General features: G+C 40.7%; 1 protein-coding gene across 8 annotated transcripts in view; it reads right to left on the bottom strand.

Moving 5' to 3' along the window:
• ARID1B (AT-rich interaction domain 1B) overlaps positions 1-27,303 on the bottom strand; it is a 442,633-nt gene that overhangs the window by 382,983 nt on the left and 32,347 nt on the right. For all 8 annotated transcript variants that reach the window (XM_045390312.3, XM_045390315.3, XM_045390314.3 and 5 more), the window contains exon 2: positions 5,249-5,443. In XM_045390312.3, the coding sequence (XP_045246247.2) occupies positions 5,249-5,443 (195 nt within the window). The remainder of the gene's footprint in view (positions 1-5,248; positions 5,444-27,303) is intronic.

Below are 27,303 nucleotides of genomic sequence, written 5' to 3'. Positions count from 1 at the left end.
TGAATGTATGAAAATGCTGTAAATAACACAGTGAAATTTCACAGCATTTCATTATTTTACTGGCCAAAGTGTTCACTTTCATTTTATTTGTGTGTTTATATATGTATATCTACAAATATGTTTAACATATAAATATACATATACACATGTTTCATTACAGGAGAATGCTATTGTCACATGAATGTTGTTTTTTATACACATGTGGGAGCATATATGTGCACACAGATATGAATGGGCATCTTTAAGTAAATATAAAGACTATCAAAAAATTAAGAGTCTGAATGTAAAACAGGCACCAGGCACCCATTCCTCTCCATTATACTAAGTCAACTTATCCTTTCTCATCCTGGACACACCATCACAGTTGCAAACATAGGAAGTCTAAGCTCTTTTTTAGATAAAACAAAAATCAAGCCCTGAGTATTGGATTCACATTTAGGATTCAAAGATTGAATCATAATAAACATTTCATGATGAAAAACTCTGGAATTTTTAAGTCTTAAACCAGTCTTCCTCTCCCCATTCATCCTTACTTTTCAGAGCTATCATGCAAACAAACTGTATCAAAACATGGCTTCAATTACATTTCAAAGAAATTTTTTTTTTTTCCTGAATAGATCAACAATATAAATTAACACAGGTGGCAACCCTAGAAATTGCCTGGCTGCCTTAATAACCCCAAAGGAAACATTTATTTTAGCCAAACAATTGTAATGTTTGTCTCCTTTTTAGAAACATCTGCTGCCAAAATAAACATTTGCATTGGAAGAAGTGTTTTGGCTGTTAAGAAGGTACCAAATAAAATGCTTATGTTCTGAAATAAATATTTTACTCAAAAAACATGCAGCAAAATTAGAATACCAATCTTTTTCAAGCCCTCTTCAAGGAAACCTGTTTTGAATTGTTTTTACTTCAATATGAAGTAATAAGTTCAGATGAATCACCTTAACAAAAATAATTAGTTTATATTTAATTTTGCCATTTTCTATTTCAAAACAAGGATCATCTTCTATGTTCCTGCTTTAAAGTTCTTCACAATACAGATACGCCTTTAAAAACTAAAAGTCATGTTTTCCCATCATAAAAGCACGCATGAACTTAAATCTCTCATTTTGCTTTTTTCTTTTTGCCCTGTTTTATAATTCCAACAGGCATATTATCAAACATCTATAAGAATAATTAAAATATCAACCCAATTACAAAAAAACTCAGGGAAAATCTTAGTCCACATAATTGAAATCTACTTGACACAAATAAATAGCTTAGCTTCTGTAAGCTGTTTCTCCTGGGTGCCATTTTATATGAAAATATTATTTAAAACAAGTTGGCAAAGGCCTAGGTGTACATTTATGATCATAAAGGACAAGAACAATGAAACAAAATCAGCATTCCTGATCCAGCAAAGTATATCTTGGTGTCTTTAAGGTTGGTTTTTTGTTTTTTTTTTTAATCTGAAAAACTCAAGAGTCAGATTCTAGTAACCTCAAAAATTATGCATCTTCTGTATAGCTGTCTAATAGATTAAATCAGCCAAAGTACTTCTGTTAACCAACCCCAGGTCTGAATTCCAGAAGCCTGGAGGCAGAACATTCTCCACAGAGGCATAGAAAATTCATTTCCCCCCTGAACTCAATAAAAACTCAAGTAGACTAGTTTTTAGGGCACCGTGCAAAATTAATCTGTTTAGCCATGTATTTGCCTGATGATGTGGGAGAATCAGCAAGTGAAAGACCACAAATCTAGTTCCAGTTAATAAAGACTAAAATGATGTACTATTATCACATCATGCTTCAAAGATCCAGTCATGAGTATATCTCAAAAACACAATTATCACCATACAAATCAAAGACCACCAGGGTAATACTAAAATCAAACACAGTCAGTGGCCAGTTCCTTCAGACTTTCAGAGACAAAAAAATAAACAGTGATACTCTCCATGTTAAATTTCACATCAGCACTGCAGTTCTTTCTAACAAAATACTCATTTAAAATTCATATCACAGGAGCAGAATGCCAGCCAGGAATCAAACTGTGACCCCTGAGCCAAAGACAACTTACCACTCAGCTGGTAAGTGGGCAACTCAATTTACAAACTTGAATTCCTGCATTTTAATCCTGTGCAGAAATATATGAGCAGTATTAAATGAACTGGATTCAGCTCATTAGAGGTTCACAAACCAAACACAGAAAGTTCTGGAAGCTATCCAAAGCAAAGTCATGCCTAGGTGGTGATGTCCACTCAATAAATACTCAATGTCATAATTATCTTTCAACTTTTTCCCCAAAGAACATTATTAGCCCCAACTACAACAAAGGTTAGCCAATTACATTAATCCTAAGGGAAGATGGATAGGACCAGCAGCCAATCACAGTGCCAGGACCTTCTTTGTGGACAAATTTATAATTATCCAAAATTCAGAAACAAAGCAATTCACTGAAAATTCCTCCACAAAGAACACAGGCTCAAGCTAACAAAATGAATGCATGTGCTCTAATAACCTTTGCTCTAGATCTTCACTATTTTTTTCCATTTCAAAAACTATTAAGAACTGTTCACATGACCTTGGTATTATAAAAGCTGTATGTCTTCTTTAAAATGTTATACACATTCAAAAGTGCATTCCGTTATTTTTAACCTTTTAAATTTTAAAACAAGATACTATATTTCAAAGGTGTATTTAACTAAATGAAAGGGTAAAAAGGCAATACAGATTATTTAGACCTATGACTTTGATTAACTCATTATGAAAGTTCAACACTTCTGCAGCCAGGATATTCAATTTCTTACCAGATATACTATTTTCCTTTCATTATCAGAAAGATCTGTGCTTAATTAGAACTGAGTATTTCTTTTGGTTAGCAGTAAAATATCTAATCTAAAATCTTAATTAAAAATTTGCTGAAATACTTGATGGGCAATCTACATCAATTTGTTCCTTCAAATAAATCTAAGAGTCATTGGATTTAAAAAGTGTGTAAGAGTCACAGGGATTAAATAAATGGAAGAAGCTAAGAAAATTGAGATTACTCTATATATTTGTGTATGTCCTCTACTTTTAGCTTTACACATTTGGGAAAGAAAATAATGAAAAACATTTCCTAGGTAATCATTCTTCGCACACCCTCTCCATTTGTTTGACTCCCACTTTGGGACTGGAAACTAAGTCAACATCTAGAACTTCTAGTAAGACTTAACTCCTTCAGAGACCAGGGAGATCCGGCTGCTTGCCATGAACAGCACCTTTTGAAACTGACTTTTTAATCTTACATCAGGGAAACATGCTGAAAAGCAAGGTGGGGAGACCAAGAGTGGCGAGCATCCACTTCTCTCCGCCTGTCCCACTACTTCTTACTACCCTCCCGCCTCTGCTCTCTTCCTGTGGCCAGAGCATCATCCACAACTATTAGCTCCCACATAAAATCAACAACGGAGTGCAATGGGGACTTTAGCAGCCAGCTGCCTGGGCCGTCTTCCTCTCAACTAAAGGTGAAGTTGCTTTAAAACTAAAATGAAGGAGAGAAAATTGCAACTCTTTCACCTTGCTTTTCATCATTTACAAATTATTTCCCTCTCACAATTAGCAGCCACAACTAAAGATTTTTACCCTAGGCAGCAAAATATTGCTGGAAAAAAAGGAATAATGTGGAAAACATTAAAAGAACAATTAAGTATGCAACTGACTGCTAGAATTCTGAGTGGATAACCTTCAGTAATTGAAGGGTGAGGTCTTCTGACAACAGCAAAGGGTGTTCAATCTGCATCTAGGATTCAAAGGCTGAGCTACCTCTATTTTCCCCCATAATGGCCTTAACATAAAAAAAAAATCATCCAAGTGGGAGCAAAGATAAAGAGGAAAGACAGCATTTTATTTCTTATTATATAAATAAAAGACTTATTTTATTTCTTTTTTTTTTTTTTTAGGGTCTCGATACATCGCCTAGGTTGGACTCGAATTCCTGGGCTCAAGCGATCCTCCCACTTGAGCCTCCCGAATAGCTGGAACTACAGGAGGGTGCCACCATGCCATGCTATTATAACATAGACTTATACAATGTCATAATTACAATAAATTTCGATAATAAATTAATAACAATAATAATGAAACAAACAATAAATCACAATACAGATCAAATAGTGTATAAACGAGAAGGCTCAGAAGCAACCTACTGATGAACTGTTCATATACAGCTATGTCTCATGGAAAGTATGATCAATCATTCTCCATATCCACATCAGAGAGAACAGAAGTTATATCTAATTTTTTCCCCCTCAACAAAAGATGTCTGGTCAGATGGCAGCATTTCCTGAGACAGCACTGTCAGGCCCTGTTGTCGGTTGCGGTGGCAGCACTATGGGACGCCCCGGCCTGGGGCAGTAAAATGTGCAGCAGCATCGGCCGACCCCCTCCCTGAGGGTTTAGGCACGATATGGCGATTTATCAATAAGCCTTTCTGGTGCTCCTAGTAACTAAATACCCTAACAAGCCTGAATCTAATTGATTCTTTTCCAGATTTCATCCTTCCTCCAGCCAGCATAAAGGGGTATTCTTTCAAGTATCCAAAAGACTAGGTTTATTACTGCTAGATGGTAAATGGTCATCTAAGGTGACACCATTTGATTCTAGAGAAAAAGAAGGAAAATGTTGGGTCTTTTAAGAGCAGGAAAAGTCTTTTTTAAGTAAAAACACAAAATCCATCAAGACCTAAGAAAACAGATGCACATCAAATCCTCTTATATGAAATACAGAAATCTTTTCCAAAAGGTCCAGAAGAATTTGTTAAGAAATGAAAGCAAAATAACTTTGGGAGACTAAACCTTTTTTTTTTTAATTTTAAAACCTTGATGTCATCCTCATGGAAAAGACCTTTAAAAGACTTGAAAATTCACCTTAAGATAGTCTATTCACAGCTCAAAATCTGACACAGTCTGACAAAAATGTTAGAATGCCAAGTTCACTTTAGAGCTTACATCTGTTATAATCTGCCGCAAATTTATGACACAGTGCATCTATCAAACACAGCTGGTCCCGCTGCCCTTCTACCAAAGAGTATTCTGTCCACTTTAAGAAGCTCACCTTTCCATCTTTAAAAGAAAAAATTATACTTGTGATTATAGAAACAATAAAAATTAAAGCAGAAAATCCGTGCAATGCCCCCTAATTCTCTTTAACATCAATCTCAGGTGGACAGCAAAGGGCAAACACAAAACTATCACAAAAAAGCAGGGGGTCGGTGGACCAGCACAAACCTGCTGCTGAGGGTACTGCATTCCGCCCATGGCCCCAGGAGTCCGACCCTGGATGCCAATTGGATACCGCTGTGGGCCTGGGGGGCCATAGGAACCTCCTGGGTACGGACTGCTCTGCTGAGGCTGAGAATGAGGGTTACTGCCCATGCCATACAACTGAGGTCTCTTCATCACCATTGGATCCATTGGGCTGCCCTGTGAAGACATAAAAGAAGTCGGTTTATTAATTCATTCTTTATTACAAAGGCAGAAATTTTTGTTATGTTAACATATGCATTAATAACACAACTATCCTTAAGTTTTGAAAATATTAAAAACAATGACCTGACAAAAAAATTCAGAAAGGCATTAGGGAAAAAATCTAGATGGATACAAGAAATTTTATTTTTTACTTTTAGGAAGGTTTTAACAAGTAAGAGAGCTCTGGAGTAAACAATACTAAAAAAGATTTTGGACCATAAGCAGAGAGAAAACATTTGCATCTAAAATTCTATTATGCGTACAGGAAAAGAGCATGATAGTTAAGCTCACCCACCTCCTTTTAGCTTACTAGTAATAAAAGAGCAGAGGGTATTGAGTGATTAACATTTTCTGCCTTCAAAGTATTCTTAGAACAATGATTTTATTTTACAACTGAGTCTGCAAGTCTTGATCAAACCTTAGTGCAACCGAGTGTTCATTAAAAAGTGAAAAGACAAATTTTAGATCATGCACATGTCCAGGGTAAGATTTTGTTCAGAGACCAGCAGTGTGTAGGGATGAGCACCCAGACTATGAGTCACAGCACCTCTCCCCATGTAAATCAGCATCTTACCAAACACAACCAGTTCACAAGTAGACGCTGAATTTTATTTTTGGTTTGGTGAGTCAGGCCCTGGGCTTCAGGGCCGAGGTCATACAGGAGGGCTAGGAGTGGAGCCTCAGCCCTTCACATCTCGGGGCGTCAAAGGAACAAAGCTATGGGCAGGAAGGCCCTCACCCAGTGCTACAGAAGCAGGCAGCATTCACCCAACAGCTTCTTCCTTCCCTCCTCTGCCCTTCCAAAACCACATATTGATCCCTACTGTGTGCCAGATGCTGCGTTCACACTGAGGTAAGTACACAGGGACTTTCGGGAAGGCTTAAGAATTAGCAGGGTAAGTTGAAGACCATTCGGGCACCATCACAAGACCCTGTCTCTACAAAACTTAAAAACTTAGCCAGGTGTGGTGGCAGGCACCTATAGTCCCAGTTGTTCAGGCAAAGGCAATAAGATCGCTTGACCCCAGGAGTTTGAGGCTGCAGTGAGCTATGACTACACCACTCCGCTCCAGTCTGGGCAACACAGTGGGCCCCTCTTAAAAAAAAAAAAAAAAAAAAAGAGGCCGGGCACGGTGACTCACACCTGTAATCCCAGCACTTTGGGAGGCCGAGGCGGGCAGATCACTTGAGGTCAGGAATTCGAGACCAGCCTGACCAACATGGTGAAACCGCATCTCTACTAAAAATACAAAAATTAGCTGGGCGTGGTAGTGCATGCCTATAATCCCAGCGACTCCAGAGGCTCAGGCAGGAGAATCACTTGAACCCAGGAGGCGGAGGCTGCAGTGAGCCAAGATCGTGCCACTGCACTCCAGCCTGGGCGACAGAGCTAGACTCCGTCTCCAAAAAAAAAAAAAAAAAATTCCCAAAATAAAGAGCAATAACACGTCCAAGGTGGGAAGGAACAGCACGTACAGTACACAGTGCAGAAGAAACAGCTCAAGGCACTGGGTCAAGAAAGATGAACTGCTTGGTGTGTATCAGGAAATAAAAACCGTCTGGATCCACGTGAAGCACGAATTTGCAAAGAAGATGCTGAAGCAGGCAGAAGCCAGAACATGGGTGAGCCCTACAGGGCATTCTACAGGCTCAGGCTGCCTCTGACAGAAGAACACAGGACTGCTCCCTTGGGCACCCGACCCAGCTGGAAGCAGGTCACGTTGCCCTTTCAGGCAGGTGAGGCTGAGGTCCTGAACTGGCAGCAGTGGTGGGAGGAAGCAAGCCTAGCTCCAAGGCACAGTTAGGAGGGAAATGCGGCAGGATTTGGAGACCGAATGAGTGATGGAAGCCAGGAGCCAAATGAGATGGAGTGTGCAGAGGGAGAAGCCAATCACCGTATCCCCAGGAGTGGGAGCCTTCAGTGGTCTACACAGGAAACTTGAGGCTCTGATATGAAATCCAGGTGAAAATACCCAGAAGGAAGAGACACAATGAGCTGCAGCTTGGGGAGTAAGGCCTGACCTAGAAAAACAGGTAGAGAAGTCAGCAAAGAGGACATCCACTCCCAGAGAGCGGGGATTTTCTCTGTTTTATTCACTATGATATCTCCAGGGCATAAGCTGAACAGTGTACCCAGCACATTAATTGATGAATTAATCAATAGGAAGCAATAAAACCCATGAACTTTATTTAGGAGGAATATATGAAAGGAAAACAATGGGTAGTGAACAGAATCCTAGAGAATATCACCGCTTAAGGGAAAAGGGAAAATGAACCCACAGACAAGCTGGAAGAATGGTCAGAAAATGTAGAGACTCTGGAGAGTGTGGTATTACACGAGGGAAGGGAGCCAGGTGTAGCAACGAAACAGGTGTACCAAATGCAGCCCAGGAATGCAGTCAGGTGAAGGGTAAAGGTTTCTGCTATACTCGACAAGAAGGCCACCGCTGTGCTTGGCAAGGACAATCTCACGGCAGAAATGAGGGCTGAGGCTGGAAGAGGAGGAACGGAGGGGAGGTGAAGACGGAAGACAGGAGCGCAGACCCTGAGAACTGCCAGTCCTCCCTTCCACCGGCACTCCCACTCCAAGGCTGCATGGGTCCTTCCCATTCTCTTTCTTCCTCAATATTCTGGTGTTCACTTTAAGGATTTGGTGAATCCATTCACCACACATTTACTAAGCACCTACTGTGTGCGTTGTGCCCAGCACTGGAAGCAGAAAGATGAACAAGCTTCCATGTCCTGGAGATTCACTGAAGGAGACAGACTGAACAGGTCGCAGTGCAACACAGCAGCCATCCAGAACGGACAAAGTACCAAGGCAAGGCGAGAAGAGGGTGTCTCACTGGGTCTGTCATGGATGGGTTTTAACAAAGGCTTCCTATAGGAAATACCTGAGCTCAGCCCCGAGGGATCCACAGGAATGTGCCAGGAACCCATCTCAGCTGAATGAAGCTCTGTGGAGGACACAGGAGGAAAGAGGGTGCTTTGCTCCAGGACCCACAGCCTACAAAGAACTGTTCTGCTCGAAATTCACCATGTGATGCAATTTTAAACTGTTACTACTTTCACCAGCCAAGACAGTGTTTGGACTTAAAATGACAGAAATTAAATGACAGTACATTTTTTGCCCAAACAATATACTGATTTTGCACAACCTGAGTCACCTTCGTAATTAAGTGTACAAACATATATGTTGATATATCTGTAATAAAACTAAAATCTAGGGCTAAGAATTCATTTTCTCATAATTATTTAAACTAGAATTTATGCCTGATAAAAATAAAATGTGATTATTTTCTAGATTTTCCTGAAAAGGGTAAAACTTTTTACGGAAGTATGAAAATCAGGGCTGAGTTGGTGATTTCAAAATCAGCCAACTGAATGAAGGGCCTATGGAGAGGCTGAGTAAATCAAATTTCAGGCTAAATTTCCAATACGGGGCCCTGAGGCAGTCCTATCTTCACATTCAATCTAGACAGCCCAGGGCATAGGAAACGTCTACTTATTTCTCTTCAAATAGTGCACGACCAAAACTGCCTTAATTAAAGCAGAAATGTTGAACGGGAAAATGACTGGAATGTCTGTTTTAATGCTATAGATAACAGTGCAGCAAATTCATCTATCAGTGACTAAAATTGTTTTGTAATATCTGTCTCATCACTGCCATCAACTCTCACAGTCCTACTTAAAATTCAGTTAATTTGCACCATGTCAAAAATGTTAGCTTAACCCTGAGATTTCTGAAAATTGAAAGCATGAAATACACAGATTATCTGAACCTCTCAAAATGCATCAAATATCTTTCAACGAGACTTCAGATAGAAAAACAGATACTCATACAGTGCAAATTATTTAATTTTAACCTCTCCTTATGGCCTATTATTAAATATTCATCCACAGTCCAAATCCATCCTGCTGTATACTACTCTCACTATTTTGAGCATTAAAAATGTACAACTGAGGGTCTCAACTCTTGCTTCTCACTACTAGTCCCTTGAAGAAACCAAAAGCTGGCCGGGCACGGTGGCTCACACCTGTAATCCCAGCACTTTGGGAGGCTGAGGCAGGTGGATTGCCTGAGCTCAGGAGTTCAAGACCAGCCTGAACAACATGGTGAAATCCCGACTCTACTAAAACACAAAAAAATTAGCCAGGAGTGGTGGCGGGCACCTGTTATCCCAGCTACTCAGAAGGCTGAGGCAGGAGAACTGCTTGAACCTGGGAGGCAGAGCTTGCAGTGAGCCGAGATCGCGCCACTGTACACTCCAACCTGGGCAACAGAGCAAGACTTCGTCTCAAAAAAAAAAAAAAACACACAAATCTAGGACTTCTGGAAAACAGAAAGGCCAAGCTGCTGCTCATATTCACATCTAATCTGAAGCAATTTTAAGTTTTTTGTTTTGTTTTGTTTTTTAAGACAGGGTCTCACTCTGTCACCCAGACTGGAGTGCAGTGGTGTGATCTCAGCTCACTGCAACCTCCACCTCTCCGGTTCAAGTGATTCTCATGTCTCGGCCTCCCGAGTAGCTGGGATTACAGGCACATACCACCACACCCAGCTTACTTTTGTATTTTTTGTAGAGACAGGATTTTGCCATGTTGGCCAGGCTGTTCTCAAACTCCTGACCTCAAGTGATTCACCCGCCTCGACCTCCCAAAGTGCTGGGATTACAGGCATGAGCCACTGTGCCCGGCCAATTTTATGTATTTTTTTAACATTTATCCGGGTATGACCATTTTCATTTCTCACTGAAACTTTATGTTCTATCAGCGTTATCATCCATATCAAAAACTGTTCTCAACAACTTCTCTAAATAGGTTATCCAAGCATGTTTTCATTTCTAGATGGCATTCCACAACTGCTGCAGCTTGAGTTTCAATTCCAGAAAATAAGACAAGTGCTGTGAAGGCCACAATATATACACCACCATTTTCAAAGAGCTCTTAACCTAACCAGTCTGGTTTTAGTTACTTGGCTTTTAATGAATTTTTTTTTACTTGATAAGACTTTCTTCCTCCTTATTCAAAGTAAGCTTTTGGATGTACATGTAAGTAGGAGTTATTCTCTCTCTCTCTCTCTAAGGAAGAAATACATTGTCTATTTTAAAGAAATGTTTGTATACAGATTCTTCTAAACGTATTGGGTAGCACAATTCAGCTGTATTACATGTTAAATAGGCTTTCAGAGGCTGGCCTGGGAATCCAACTATCCTTTTTAAGATGAGCCAAGTTAAAGGACAACTTGCTTATATACTTTCAGCATACTTTAGATATACTTTATCCTTTTCATATTTAGATAATCTGTTATCACACTTTCAGAGTATCCCTACACATGTATTTGTAGTAAAAGGTATCTATGTAATTGTATTTGCTCCTAAATATCAAGTTAAGGACATAGTTTATTAGCTGTCTTTAGGAATATCATATTTTGCTACTTTTTTCAGCCCAATTCCTTCAACCACAAATTGGAGAAACGCTTCACAAAAAAAAAAAAAAAAAAAAAAAAAACCCACAGAAAGAACTATCAAATCTTGTTGATCTAAAATCATTTCTAACCATGTGGATTAAACAAGAGCTGATAGAAACGAAAACTCTTCCCCCTTTTGAACCATTGTTTGGGAAACAACATTCTCTTACCAGTAACTAAAGAAAACTTTCGTAATCTGTTCTAATCTATTTCTCTCGCTCAAACAGGGCAGGGGTGTTTAATCACGTCTGCAACTGTATACTGAATGGCACCGCCCAGCAAGGCAGCAGGGGCTCTGGATTCAGAATGGATTCACAGCCTTGTCCCACCAGGGACCTTGAGTACACTGTGACTTTATTTCTTAGTTTTCTCATTCACTAAAGGAGAAATAAAACCCACCTTGCAATTATTATGAACATCAAATTCATCAGCGCTATAAAGGCTCGCAGAGGTCACAGAGGCTATGGCAGCACCTGGAGCCCAGGGCCCATCTACTCATTGAGAAAAAATGGAACAGCCCAACCGTACAGAAGTAGAGAATCCATGGCCCAGCCGTAACAAACCAACACAGTGGACCACACGCGGGCATGGAGAGGACATGTCAGGTAACGTGCCATTTCTTCAACGCTGATGCACACGGATCACAGCCATGTGAAACAATCTCAATAAGGATCGGGGTCAGCCACGGTGGCCTGTAAATAGTTGCTGTCATATCGGGAAGCAATCTGTGTTTACTTTTCTGTGATGGTGTCTAAATATAGCTCGGAATGCCTCTGTTTTTCCCTGAGCATACTACAAACACTACTCTGGCCCTCCGTAAAGGGAGAACAGGAGGTGGATGCAACACGGCCATCTAGCCTGTCTTCCGCCCTCACACACCCGCCTGGTCACGGCACACACACAACGGTGGGTAGTGGGCACCCACTCCACCTCACCACAGAGGTCCCCCACCACGTGCCAGTGGCACCACACTGAAGCCACCGTGGGACAGACTTCAGAGCTGCTGTACACACCTGCAGAAGACACAAGTAAAGACAATGATAATACTGAATGCACACTCTGGTCAGGTTCTTCTCCTAACGGCATAAAAACCCGTTAATGGCAAAAGTAAGAGTGGGCACTAAAGACTCTCCCCTTGTTTCATAACAAGTACCTACTCCTCTCCAAGCCAGAAAGAACCAAGAATCTCAGCTACCACTGCCACCACTACTGCAGAATGTAATCGCCAAAGAGATTCTCTCATGCCCGATGACACAAGAGAGGCTTGGGGTGGCAGGCCTCAGACCAGAGTCAAGTCTCCCGCCTCAGGTCCACAGTCCCTTCTCTGGTCTGGTGCTTCTACACATGATCATCAGACTGAAGTAGGAAAACATGCAACCCTGCATCTAAAACCACTATGTTTTTTACTTCAGTGCACAACAAAATAGTGCCTGCTTATTAAGGCTTGAACTAACACGTTGGAACTTCGAATGTGAGTATCAACATATTCAAGAACTTCCTAAATCTCGTAACAAGTTCTTCTTTTGTCAATACAGGAATATTTGCCACATTTTCCAATGGTACAGAAAGGATCAAGAAATGGGATTCTAAGATATTAGACAAGACTGGCCACTCATGGTGGCTCACACCTGTAGTCCCAGCACTTTGGGAGGCTGAGGCGGGCAGATCACTTGAGGTCAGGAGTTCAAGATCAGCCTGGCCAACATGGTGAAACCCCTTCTCCACTGAAAAAAAAAAAAAAAAAGATATTAAACAAGGCAGAAAAAGTTGTTTTGTTATTAACTCTAAGAACTATCAAATCATTGGTGCCCTCTAACCATGACATCATTAGCAATGTTGGGGGAGAGACCTCAAAACACTCATAACTGACTTAGAAATATGACCACTGCCTGTGTTTTTGGTCTTGGTTTTGGTTTTCTTAAGCAAGATGCAGAGAACATATGTATTTGTGGAACCACGGAATCCCCAATTTAGCATACAGTGTCAGAGGAGTTCACGGAATCCACTCTAGAAACCCATCCAAAGATCCCAGACTTACATCATCAAATAATAACAACATATGCTATGCATTTCCAAAGCACTTTAATATATTCTCACATGATCACAATTCTTAAGACACCCTGACCAAAGATTCAAAGATTTAACAATGTAACTCAGAATCTTAGAACTGCAGAGAGCCTCACTGGTCCATAAGTGATGTACATACAAATCCTTTCAAAACATCTACAATGAATGTTATGAATTTCTTCCTCCTATGTAACAAAAGTTTGCTGCCTGTCATTTATACCCATTGGTATTACTTGGGTCTTTTGGTAGCATATTTGAAGAGCGCTGTAAGCTATTTCCCTTTTCTGTGTGACATACACCCATTCTCAGCCCCCTCAACACAAAAGGTATTATGGGGGTTTGGGGGAGCCGTTCTTGCTTCCTTTCTCCAAGAACCTGCACTGCTAACAATACAGTCTAAGAGCTCTGCACTCTTGGCAGCCCCATCCCCACCATCAGCTGACTAAACGCCACCTCCCCATCTCCGATCAGACACTTGGTGAGCTGACCCTAGTAGAAGTTTGTCTTTATCTCTGCTTGTTTGCATTTCGCTTATTTCTGAACACCATTCTACCAGGATGAGATTGTTTTACAGATCTTGATTTGGCTCTAACATATTACAGCAACTGCATTTTGTAGCTTGACATCAACCATCAATGAAATCAGCATACTATTTCATCCAAGTCTTCATCAATGAAAACACTGAAGCGGTGTTGAGGGGAGACAGAGCCTTGGACTCACCACCAAAGCTATTCATAAAGACTGATATTTAAATCCAAGCATCAGCATTCTTGAAGCAGATCCGAACAGAAACCTTTACACCGGTTCCCAGGAAGCCTCCCATTCCTTTACTACTCTTGCTATGCAAGTACAATACTGTATATTTGCCTTTAGGTGACCACCTATTGACCACTTCAGATTCCTACATCTTTTCTAATATAGAAAATCAATCCAAAGTTTAGAAACATAATTTGAAGAAAAGGTTGTAAGGGAGCAGGCAGGGGGTTTCAAGTCAGACAAACCTGGGTGAGAATCCTGCCTGTGCTACTTATTAGCTATGTAAACTTATGCTATTCAACAGAATACAATCATACTCACCTCGCAGTGTTGCTGGTGGATTAAATGAGATACCACAGGATTTATCACATAAAAAGAACTTCCTAAATTTCTTTTCTTCTACTCTTAACAAATTAGTAAATTGAAGTCAGAACTAAACCACTCAATAATTCAATCTACATATTTTCCTGTCTCCCCAGCAGACTGTTAATTTCAAGGTGAAATTTTTGTCTTACTCATCTTTGCATACCTAGCACTTACTACAATGCCTGGCATAATTAACATTTGTTGACATGAGAAAGGAACGGCTTCCTCAATACCACATGGCCGCTTAAACAGCAGGGCTCTAACTAGAATTTAGGCCTCTTGATGACCACAAGATAGAAGAGGTAAAGACCCTTCTAGTCTCCCCTCCCTGCAGACAATGCTTCACTTTTCACAAGTTCACCCAGACCACGGCTTCCATCACTTCCCCACGCTTCTGTCTCCCACACGCTGCTTCCCTTGGCTGCTTCCTCCAAGCCCCAGAACTCTGCAACATTCCTGCCCAGACATCCACAGGCTCCCCTCTGCCTCTCTCTGACCTCAAAGACACCCCATCCACCCAGATGTCCAAGTCAGAATCCAGGACACGTCCTGACCCCTCCTCTCCTCTCCACCACAGCCAGCTCCTTACCAAGTCAATCTGTGGGACCCACCATCACTGCCCGCAGGAAATCTCCCTCCAACCACGCTGGCCTGCACGGGGCTCTAGAAAACCCACATATATTCCACCACCGGGCCAACCACGCTGGCCCGCACGGGGCTCTAGAAAAACCACATATATTCCACCACCAGGCCAACCACACTGGCCCGCACGGGGCTCTAGAAAACCCACATATATTCCACCACCGGGCCAACCACGCTGGCACGCACGGGGCTCTAGAAAACCCACATATATTCCACCACCGGGCCAACCATGCTGGCCCACACGGGGCTCTAGAAAACCACACATATTCCACCACCGGGCCAACCACGCTGGCCCGCACGGGGCTCCAGAAAAACCACATATATTCCACCACCAGGCCTTCAAATATGCCATTCTTTGACCTAGAATGAGCTCTGCTCTCCTCCTGCAGAACTCAGCTCCAACATCATGTCCTTAGAGGAGCCCTCCCTGAACTCCAGGCCTGGGCAGGATCCTCTCAGAGTAACAGTGGGCTGATCTCTGTGACTACTTGATCAATGTCTGTCCCCCAGCCTAGACTGTCCCAGAAGAACAGGAATACAGAAGAGGAGAAAAACAAGTATCAAACCCATCTATAGCTATCATCCAGGTGCTACAGAATAAGTCCGGAAAGGAAGACTATTTTGGTTCCCCAGTTTTTCCTTGATTTTTATAAATTGGCAAAATCTATTATTAGCTTCATCCCCCAAAGCTCAGCAGCTTGTAAGTCAATTCAATGAGTAAATTACTGTCTGACTAAACTATACTTTTAAATTTAATTTAGCAAATGTAATAATTTTATGAACAAACCAAAGGCTATATATATTGTTTATTTTGAGAGTAAATTAGATCTAAAAGGAATACCAAAATAGTAATAGAATATATTTCCATTTTTCCTCACATTTATTACTCTTGCTACCAAAAAAAATTGTAAAGCTTTTATCATGGCTTTAACATTTTCTAACATTTACATCTCTAAGTATACAATATTGTTCATATCAATGTGTCACTACTGACAGCCTAGTAGCAAGCACTTATTTAAAAAGGAGAAATAATATGGTATATTTCCCATACAAATATAGATTCAAATTGAGAAAGAAGCTTTTGTGAGAATATGTCAAAGTTTAACCCCACCACTTGTAGCTGTGTGATGCTGAAGAAAGCTACCACTTAACTTCTTTGCACCTCAGTTAATGGATCTGTACACAAAGAACACCACCACTATCATTTCAGAGCTGTTATAGAACTGGAGACAATATATTCAAGTTCTTGGTATATAACAGGCTTTTTTTTTTTTTAAAAAAAAAAAAAAAGGATAGATTTTATTATCATCATTATTATATGGAGGTATAATTCCAGAATAATCAATGAGGCATGGAAACCCTCTATTGCTCCATCAATGTGCAGAAGACAGACATTGCTAATCAATCCTAGCATTATTTTCCCTAAGTCCAGTAAGCCTCAGAATCCTTTGTCCTGCAGAGTTGCGGGCAGTTGTGTCAACTGTCAGAATTTGCATAAGCAAAAAGCAATTTGCCATCTCCAGTAAAATGTAAAGAGCATAAAAGTATGTCATCAGGTACACCTGGGTTCACATCTCTCTCCTACTTCTGACTAGCCATGAAACGTTAGGTAAATTATTGAAGTACTCTAAGCTTCAACTTCCCTACCTCTCAAGTAAAAATAATAATACCTCCCTCAATCATTCAAAAGATGTTTAGCGTGATTTGCAAGGATAAACAATTCCAAATACTTATCAGAGCGCTACCTAAAGACAGAGAAGTTACTAATTTCCCCAGCAATCCCTATGGTTGCTACCATGCCTCTTTCCAACTATTTTATCAATATTTTAAATAAACAACTTAAAACTTTTATTAAAGAAAATGCCAATTAAGATATGAAAATTACCAACTGACTTACCTATCTTGGGACAAAGGGTGCTTGTCCTGCTGATACACAGGCTACTTGCCCCTGTTTTTAAAATGCTTTTCAGAGATATGACCCTATTAGATATCTAATTTGCCAGAGCTGTAACTATGAGAATGCATATATTGACTCTTACTGTAATGTGGTTGATTACAGAAAAACAAGTTAACATGACTAATATATGGTCAAATCTTATATTCTAAAAAAAAAAAAAATAGGGCAACTAAACTCAACGTATAAAGGCCAGACAGAATCTTATACTGAAGGAAAGAAGATTGCTATATAGATGCTATTAGGACAATAGACAAAATTAGAATATAGACTGTAGGTTAAAGTATGCAATCAAATCTAAGTTTCCTGACAGTGATAATTGCACTGAGGTGTGTGTAAGAGCATATGCTTGCTCCTAGGAAATACACTCTGAAGTATCCAGGAGTAAAGAAGCGGAATGTATACAACCTACTCTCAAAAATGATTCTGAGAAAATACATTACAAATAAATGATGGATGAACAGATGGATGGATGAACAGACAGAATAATAAAGTAAATGTAGCAAAATGTAAAAATGTAATGCATCAGAATAAAAGGCACATGGGATTTCTCTGCACTATTCTTGCAACTTTGCTGTAAATTTAAAATTATTTCAAAATAAAAGAGTGTGTGTGTGTGTGTGTGTGTGCGTGTGTGTGTGTAAGAGTCAGACAAGGTCTTGCTCTGTTACACAGGCTGGAGTGCAGTGGTGCAATTACAGCTCTCAGCAGCCTCAAACTCCTGGGCTCAACCCATACTCCTACCCCAGCCTCCCACATAGCTGGGACCACAAGCATGTGCCACCACATCTGGCTAATTTTTTTTTTTAGAGATGGGGTCTTGCTATGTTCCCCAGACTGGTCTCAAACTCCTGGGCTCAAGTGATCCTCCTGCCTCAGCCTCCCAAAGTGCTGGGATTATGGGTGTGAGTCACAACATCAGGCTGCTTTTTTGATACAGATTCTCCCACTCTGTCGCCCAGGCTGGAGTGCAGTGATGCAATCTCAGATCACTGCAACCTCTACCTCCCAACTTCCAGTGATTCTCCTGCCCACCACGCCTGGTTAATTTTTTTTGTATTTTTAGTAGAGACAGGGTTTTGCCCTGTTGACCAGGCTGGTCTGACCTCCTGACCTCAGGTGATCCACCCACCTCGGCCTCCCAAAGTGCTGGAATTACAGGTGTAAGCCACCACACCTGGCCCTTTTTTTTTTTTTTTTTTTTACTTAAAGGGCAAATGGGATGAAGTTCCTTACTTTCTAAAGCGCTATAGTTCTAGAATCGTTCCTTCTCCCTCCCTGCCAGACCTTCCAATTATGCTGTGGTATCAAAAAGAATGTGGGCTGTTAGAGATACTTCTCCTTTCTGCCCCATTCTTTGATCAGAAATCTCATCAATAAACGTCCCTGAAGATCAAAAGAAAGAGAGAGGACACAAAGGGGTCCGAAAAATCCAAACTCCAGAAGGACAAATTCAAACAAACACGGTTCGCCTCAAGGTGACAGGCCCTACGACCCATCAGGCCTCAGCCCGCCCTGTACCCGGACAGCCCTCTTACGCACCGCCAAGCCGACGCCTGAGCACACAACTCCAAGCCCATTTCTAGAACACTCTGTACCCAGCACAGCTGTGGCTGCCCTGTAAACGGAAGAAGCACTTCCAGACTGGGGAAATACCAGTGAGTACAGCAGCCTGCCTTCACAAGGCTCCACCGTTCCCCACAGCTCTCTTATTTAACAGATAGTCAATTTATCACCATCAACTGCAACTCATGGTTTACCTCTGCCTCCTTTATCAGACAGTAAGTTCTTTAAGGCCAGATATGTTCTTTTCCTCACCCTAATTTTCCTCATAGCCCCAATTTCTGACAGCCAGTAGACAACTATTACTGCTATAGTTTCTTTAATAAAAATCCAAAATTAAAGAAACCCAAGTGCATCTTTTAACCCTTACCTCTCTCCAAGCCATCCTTTTCTAAACAATACTGTACTGTCTTCCTACTTGTGTCAAGTATAAGTAATAAAATTATGAAAATCGATACACTGTCTGACTTACAACAGGCACTTAATAAATGTTTGGTATGTGACTGCTGGAAAGACATCCATCTCCTATTCCAAGTGACTTCTGAATTCAAATTATAATGCTCCAAACATACGCATTTTTTAATTTACATGCTATAATGTCACTATTTCTAGTATTCTAAAAACAGTATTTCCCAAAGTATACGAATAGATGTTATTGTAATTAAAGAATGGAAAATGTGTATAAAGCACACACCATTCTTTAAGATTCATAACATATATTAACATTAGAAAAATCTAAAATGTCCTATGTAGAAAAAACTTATTTAACTTGGTTGAACTCAAACCTGTATGGGGAATGTTTTTTAAAGCAGAACACAGGTGGGCCAGGCGTGGTGGCTCACGCCCGTAATCCCAGCACTCTGGGAGGCAGAGGCAGGTGGATCTCGAGGTCAGGAGATCGAGACCATTCTGGCTAACACGGTGAAATCCTGTCTCTACTAAAAATACAAAAAACTAGCCGGGCGAGGTGGCGGGCGCCTGTAGTCCCAGCTACTCAGGAGGCTGAGGCAGGAGAATGGCGTGAACCCGGGAGGCGGAGCTTGCAGTGAGCCAAGACTGTGCCACTGTACTCCAGCCTGGGTGACAGAGCGAGACTCCGTTTCAAAAAAAAAAAAACAGCAGAACATAGGAAAACATGAACTACAATGATATAAAAATGTAAAAATGCATTCCATTTTCACTGTTATCTAGGCCTAGTTAGGTAAACAAACAAGCAAAGTGTCAATAATATAAAGAAAGGTAGAGCTTACCTGTCGATTTTTATATACAGTTGGATAGTAACAGCAACAACAAGGTATGCTGGTCATATATCCTTAGCATTTATGGCAAATTATTAATCAAGTCCCACCTGAAACAATTTGTTAAATTGATTTTAATCACTGGGCCTCTCATGTGAAGCTTTGTATAATCAGCATTTCATTTACAAAATTAATTGCCTGATTGATTCTCAGGAGGCAGTTGCTGTCATTACCCTGCTGTCATAACTTCTGAGTAGGGTGTCACAACATGAAATTCTGACAGTATGAAAAGCACTGCTATTTTAAAAATGGGTGTGGGGAAAAAGGGAGAAAGGAAGAAAACTAAAGAAGTTATATTATCCTTTTCAGCCTAAAAAAGTTGAAAGTGTTTCATGCTAATTACACTCCGTATCAATACCCTTCTGCTAAATGAATTAATATACCAATCTAGCATCAGGGCATGAAGGATTTTTACTATCTTAAAATAATAACCAGAATGTATATGGACACACTCAACAGTAGAAAATTTTACCCTACATTACAAAACATATACATATGTCTGGATATGTCTATATCAAGATAAAAGCAGCACTATCTTAGAATGGCATACTAATTGTCTACTGCTAGCCATTTCAATTTCCCATACTCTTCCTTTCTTAGGCTTTCCAATAAAAAAGCCATGACCAGAAATTTTAGGAATTTACAATGGAGATACAAAATATATCCATTTTATGTATACTCAAAACACATAAGCATGCAGTTTTTCAACAATATTTGAATATTATTGTTATATACACACTTTTATATTGAATTTCTTCTTGCTCACTATTTAATATGTAATAGTCTATTGATAATTGATGGGTCTTCACCTAAAAACTTGTCATCACAATTAACAGAGTTAGAGTAAAAAGCATTTTTTGTATTTAAAAAAAATGAGGTGTACAGAACAAGGGAGGAAAGGGGATTTTTAAAAGTTATTGAGTATCATCCTCACAAAAGTGAAACAGCATTGCCTACAACATCCTATTTCAAGTGCACCCACATAAACATCAAACCAGCCAAAGATTCTACTTTTCTTTACCACAAATCTGCCTTCTCAGAAAGATGCCCAATTCTACACAGGTCCCTAAATCCTGGGACCCCATCTCTCCCGCAAGCTCATGGTTCCATTTCCCACATCCTCAACATTAACTAAAAGCAGGATTGACCACGCCAAGCCAACTTGTTTTCAAAGGCATAATATAACTGCCAGAATATAGAGGGGGGCAGACTTAAAACAACCCCCATTTACTGCAATCCAATTCCAAACACGGCCTCTTTCAAATAAGTCACCTTGAATTTAAAAGAGGCTCCCTGTGGAGACAAGATGTACATTACATTGGTGTTTTTATTTTTGAGACAGGGACTCTCACTCTGTCACCCAGGCTGGAGTACAGTGGCAATCACGGCTTACCTGGCTCAGGTGATCCTCCCACCTCAGCCTCCCTAGTAGCTAGGACCATAGGTGCGTTCCACCATGCCCAGCTAAGTTTTGTTGTATTTTTTTGTAGAGACAGGGTCTTGCCATGTTGCCCAGGTTGGTCTCGAACTACTGGGCTCAAGTGATCCTCCTACCTCAGCCTCCCAAAGTGCTGGAATTACAGGCGTGAGCCACCACTCCTGATGTATTAATATTTTACCTTCCTTTCAGTACATGGAATATTGATTCTTATGTATTCCTTTAAAAATAAATATCACCTTATAAATTTACTCTATTATCTTGTGACCAAAAGCATTTTGTTTGCTGGCACACTGTACCCACTCTTGTGGTGCAGGCTATCGTGAAGAATCCACAGCGCGGGAGCACGAAGGCAGGGTCTGACCAGCACACCCATCCTTGAGATGGTCTGGAGGGCAGGCCCCTCCTGAACCTCTAGTGTTATTCCACTGCAAAAAAAAAAACAGCAACAGCTCCCAGTTCTTGCTTGGCTCACAAGGATGCTGTAAGTATTGATAAGGTAATGTTTGCAAAGCGCTATAAGCTCTGGAGAGAAAGGTCTTATGAAAGCCTAATATATGTCTAGGGTCACTCCTTAAGTGCCACAAACTGGAATCATTTTGGAGAATAGGGTTCAATAAATTCAAATGCGTATCAATTTAACCCTGTCATTAAAAAAGAATCATATAAAGGGAAGACAGAATAATCTCTTACACACGTGCAAAGGTGGTGAAGACACAATACCACACCTGAACACTTAATTCTAACTTCACTACTTCCTATAACAGGATTCTATAATATATCAGAAATTGTTTAGAGCAGTAATTCTCAAGGGTGAAAATGAATGAATGCTACATAAATAAGAACGAGGGCTACAAGAAGGGTCCAGTTAAAATATACACCAGGATAGGCCGGGTGCAATGGCTCAATCTGTAATCCTAGCACTTTGGGAGGCCAAGGTGGGCATTTTGGCTGAGCTCAGGAGTTTGAGACCAGCCTGGGCAACATGGTGAAACCCCATCTCTACTAAAATACGAAAAAAAAAAAAAAAATTAGCAGGGCGTGGCAGGATGCGCTTGTAGTCCTAGCTACTTGGGCGGCTGAGGCAGAAGAACTGCTTGAACCCAGGTGGCAGAGGTTGCAGCAAGCCGAGACAGTCCCACTGCACTCCAGCCTGGCAACAGCACAAGATTCCGTATAAAATATATATATATGTGTGTGTGTGTGTGTGTGTGTGCGTGTATATATATATATTCCCGTTATAATTTTCTATTTGGAAAAGGAGGAAAGCTATTTTTTTTATAACATACCACATGAAAGTGGAACTTGATAAAATAATCTCGATTGTTGAGGATCTGTAGGAAAAGTCGAGCTTGTCTTGTCAAGGGAGATGGGGGCTGCAGGCCTGGTCTTTTGGGAGGAGATATCTGAAAAGTGGAAGGGGTATAAGGAAACTTACATTTTCAAAAGAAGGTGTGAGTTGGAAAGGATTGAGAAACAAAGATTTAGATGAAAGCGGAAACAAATTACCTCAGAGGCCATGCCCATTCGTTTATTCATTCATTCAACATTGTTTAAACTGAATAAATATTAATGTACAAGGCACTATGAAAAAGATAAAGTATAAGAAGGTCCTTGACTTTAAGAAACAGAAGAAACAAAAGATGTATACAAATAATACACTGCAAAAATAAGCTTATAAATACCACAGGACAGAGGCTTATAAATGCCACTGTTCTGTGAGTTCAGGGGAGGGTAACCACTTCTTTTTGGAAGAAATGGAAGGATTCATGGGGAATTCATCATTTAAGGTAGATAATAATCAAAAAAATAAATCAGCCTGGGCAACATAGCAAAACAAAAAAATACAAAACTTAGCCAGGTCTGGTGGCACATGCTTGTAGTCCCAGCTACTCAGGAGGCTGAGGACAGAGGATCACTTGAGCCTGGGAGGTTGAGGCTGCAATGAGCTGTGATCATGCCACCACATGCCGGCCTGGGTGACAAAGGAAGACTCTCTCAAAAAAGAGAGAGAGAGATGTAGAAATATCAAGGCACAAATACAGTAACAACAGCCACCATTTAACGAGCACCTCCTGTGCACACGGCACACTATGGGTGATTTACACATGGCACAACCAATGCGAACAAAAATCCTGCAAAGCAGTTAATGATGCCAACCACTATTTTAGTTGAAGGAAATCATCTCCCAGAGCAGGTAATTTGCCCAAGGTCATATTATAATATAAGGGTCATGATGCTTTTTGGGGAAGGCATTTATACCCCAACTGATATCCCTTGAGATAAGCAGAATGTAAACTAGAAGACTTCCTTAGCCTGCTACAGAATGAATTGTGTCCCCCACTAAAATTCCTACGTCGAAAAGCTAACGTCCAATGTGATTGTATATGGGACTAGCGTCTATGAAGAGGTAACGAAGGTTAAAAGAGGCCATGAGCATGGGTTCTAATCTGACAGGACTGATGACCTTCTAAGAAGAGACCAGGCTTCTGGTACAGGCATGCACAGGCTCCTGCATCCTCTCTCTCCCCCTGCACATGCTCAGAAAGACCATGTGGGCACACAAAGAGGTAGCTGCCTACAAGCCCAGGAAAGAGACCTCAGAATGAAAACTACCTTGCCAGCACCTTGATCTCGGACTGCCAACCTCCAGAACTGAAAGGGAGAAATTCTGTCTGGCATTTTGTCATGGCAGCATAAACAGACCAACAGAAACCACTGCTATTTTTATGAATTATAACACACAACCTGTAGTTATAAAATAAATAATTCTAAAATAAATCCATGGGATTTATGCCCCTGGTAGCCACACTTCTGTGTAATCCTCTCCTCTTGAGTATGGATAAGACCTGTGACTTGCATCTAACTAAGAAAATATAGCAAAGGAAGAGACTTTGCTGACATAATTAAAGCCCCTCCCTAATCACATGACATTAAGTTAAAACAGTGTCCTGGATGGGCCTGACCTAATCTGGTGAGCCCGTCAAAAGAGGGTCCAGGCCTTCCCAAAAGTTAGAGATTCTCTTTCTGCTGTTGGCATTGAAGAAGCAGGCAGGTATGAATTCTACAGCCACCAGGAAATATATTCTGCCAACAGTCTGAGGCGGCCTTCCCCAGCCAAGCCTCTAGATGAGAATGCAGCCCGGTTGACACCTGGATTGCAGCCTCTGAGACCCCAAGCAGAGGATGGCAGCTAAGCCATGCCTGGACTCCTAACCTCCAGAAACTCTGACATAATCAATGTCTGTTTTTTTATGCCACTCAATGTATTGTACAGCAACAGCAAACTAATCCACAAGCGAATACAAATAATATGCACTTCATATAGCTCTTCCTCACTCTTGCCCCTCCCACATAAGACCCGCTGCTGTGCAAAATATTGGTGCTGGTGCTCTCACATTCTCACTGATCAGAAGCCTGAAGACACACGATTCCAGAAATTATTGGGGGCTGGTTCCACATCTTTCAGGCCTTGACTCAAGGATCACCTTTCATGTCAAGTTTGTCTTGAAACCACCAGCAAAATAAAAATGATCAAGAGATCAGAGACCCCTGAGGAAACCTGTGTTCTAAAATTTAGAAGGTTTGGTTGCCCTTGTCTGTTTGTCTTCTGGACACCAGAGGCTGTGAAATAGCAAGAGAGTTTACAAACCAAAGGAGAACACCCCTCTTGCTTTACAAGGGAGACAGAACAAGAGCAGGAATCCAACACAGCTCCAGGAGCTGAGGCAAGTTCCTCAACTCCCCAGGCCTCAATCCCCTCATCTACAAAGCAGGAGGGCTAGCAGGTGGATCTTTGGTAAATGGCAGCTGCTACCATTTACATTTTTATACCCAGAACCTACCACAATGTATATCTGCAGATAGGATCAGTATGACAAAATATTCTTGAGAGGCCACCCTAAATTCTAACTCAAAAAAACAGCAGAAATGCTAGCAATAATACCAATATAGGAAAATGTATACAAAATAGTGAACTGAAAATAAGTAGTTTAAACCGCAACTATTTAACAGTACACACGTATATGCTGACAAGGAATAGAAATGATTTTCAATAGGTACTTTTCGCCTTCCTATACTTCACATGTAAAGCACATGTGAAGGTCACACATGGGGCCTGCTGCACCTGACGGTCTTCACCTCACTCCTGAATCTGATTCCTCAGCCACATGCTATGCCGATTTCCCAGATGATTGCTTAAATCTTCAAGTTCAGAGCTGCATCTCTTTGTCCTTTGCATGCCACCTGACCACATAACTGTGCCCACCTCCACACAGCTGACTTTACCTAGCCTACCATGCTGAGCCTATGTCAGAGCCAAGGCCAGCTCCACTTTCCGGTGGCCCTCAGCCAGGTGACTTAAGAAGACTTTTGAATTATTTTTGAATGAACCAAGGGAAAGAGAGTCCTTTTTTTTTTTTTTTTTTTTTTTTTTGAAAAAGGTAAATCTTCACGTGCTCTTGACAGTGGTGGTGGTACAGGAGCTTCAGATCTGCCCACTTATCTCAAACCTACATCTAACCCAGTAATTCTATGTAATGCAATTGATTCACTAGTATCATTTTACAATTCTGATTGCATTTCTCTAAAATCCTGTTTATTAAGTTGCTTCCTTTAAGCATGCATAGTTATTAAGTTGCTTCCAACTAAATCAGGTATCATATGGAAAGATTACACTGCAACAGTGAAAGAGCACTCCAGGGATTATGTTTCATGTAGATCTCAAAATTCAAATAGGCGAGAATTTTACAACTGTAAAATGTCTTCTTAAAAACAAAGTCAGCTTAATTTACACACAGGATTCTGAATCCGTAAAATGTCAATATCCCATTATAACATCCTGTGTACAAAACGACCACATCTTTCACATAGCACATAAAGCTAAGGCCAGCAGACTCAATGTGGCTATCATGTGCTGCCTTCCTCTTAATCAGGAGGTCAGTCATGGTATGACACTGCTCAGCAGTGCACAGAGCTGAAACAGACTGAGCCTTTATGTGCCTGCTTGAAAGTACAGAATAAGTAACGTAAAGTAGGCCAAAAAAAGACACCCGATACTTTGTAAAATTAGGTTATTGATGTTTTACTTTTAAAAGATTAATAGCAAATCAACAAATCACATTACTAAAATGAATAAAAACCTCCAAAAAGAAACTTCAGTTATTTGCTAAGCCATGTGACTTTGATTAACTTTAATTAGAGTCACACAGATAAAACAAACTCCTGTGTACAAATTTTAAGACATTTCTCCCCAAAGCACAATGAAATAAAAATCCTTAACACTGTTTTTAATCAAGGATTTTAGTGCCTCTAAAAATATTTGTTAAAAGAAGTTTCTCTCCTTTCATCAAGCAAAAGTAAGAGCATTTATATTTTAAAACCAAATGAGCAAATAAAGAATGTGCACAACTAACGAATAAATCCTTATTAAACAATACAAATAATGTTTTTATTTTCAATTTTCATAGTGGCATGCAGATTAGAAAAAGATTTATGGAGAGGTAGTACACTTAAATATATACATATATTTAATTTCAGTTGAAACTGAAAACAAAACAGGTAAAAAAGAGAATGAAAGAAAAGTATGATTGCAAGGAAATCTGTAGTATGAGGACTGTAAGAGAATTACGAGCATTGACTTTAGCAACAGGGCTGCTCTGGTTCACGGTCAATGTAGGCTGGAGCCCACACTCACAAGAGCACCACGTGACAGGCTGCCAAGAACGCAATGAAGGCTCCCTTTTTCAAGAGAATTATTTACAAAGTTATAGCCTACATTTGACTAGAATACCTATTGAGTACCATACCAAAAAAAGAATGAGAACTCTGAAGTATTTTAAGATCAACATTATACCACTACATGTCCTCCTTTCTGTTTTCCCTGTTCTTATTTCTAAGCTAACAAGACAGAACGAAAATAACTTCAGGAAAAATAAAATAAAATCCACCTGATGTCTTCCAAATAGGAAACGCTCTCATCTCGCAATTACTTTTGAAATTTCGGCCGGGCGCGGTGGCTCAAGCCTGTAATCCCAGCACTTTGGGAGGCCGAGACGGGCGGATCACGAGGTCAGGAGATCGAGACCATCCTGGCTAACACCGTGAAACCCCGTCTCTACTAAAAATATAAAAAACTAGCCGGGCGAGGTGGCGGGCGCCTGTAGTCCCAGCTACTCCGGAGGCTGAGGCAGGAGAATGGCCTAAACCCGGGAGGCGGAGCTTGCAGTGAGCTGAGATCCGGCCACTGCACTCCAGCCCGGG

Source organism: Macaca fascicularis, chromosome 4, assembly GCF_037993035.2.
Source record: "Macaca fascicularis isolate 582-1 chromosome 4, T2T-MFA8v1.1".
NCBI lineage: Eukaryota > Metazoa > Chordata > Mammalia > Primates > Cercopithecidae > Macaca > Macaca fascicularis.
The sequence above is the reverse complement of the archived record's forward strand: the minus strand, read 5'-3'. Positions and strand labels throughout refer to the sequence as shown.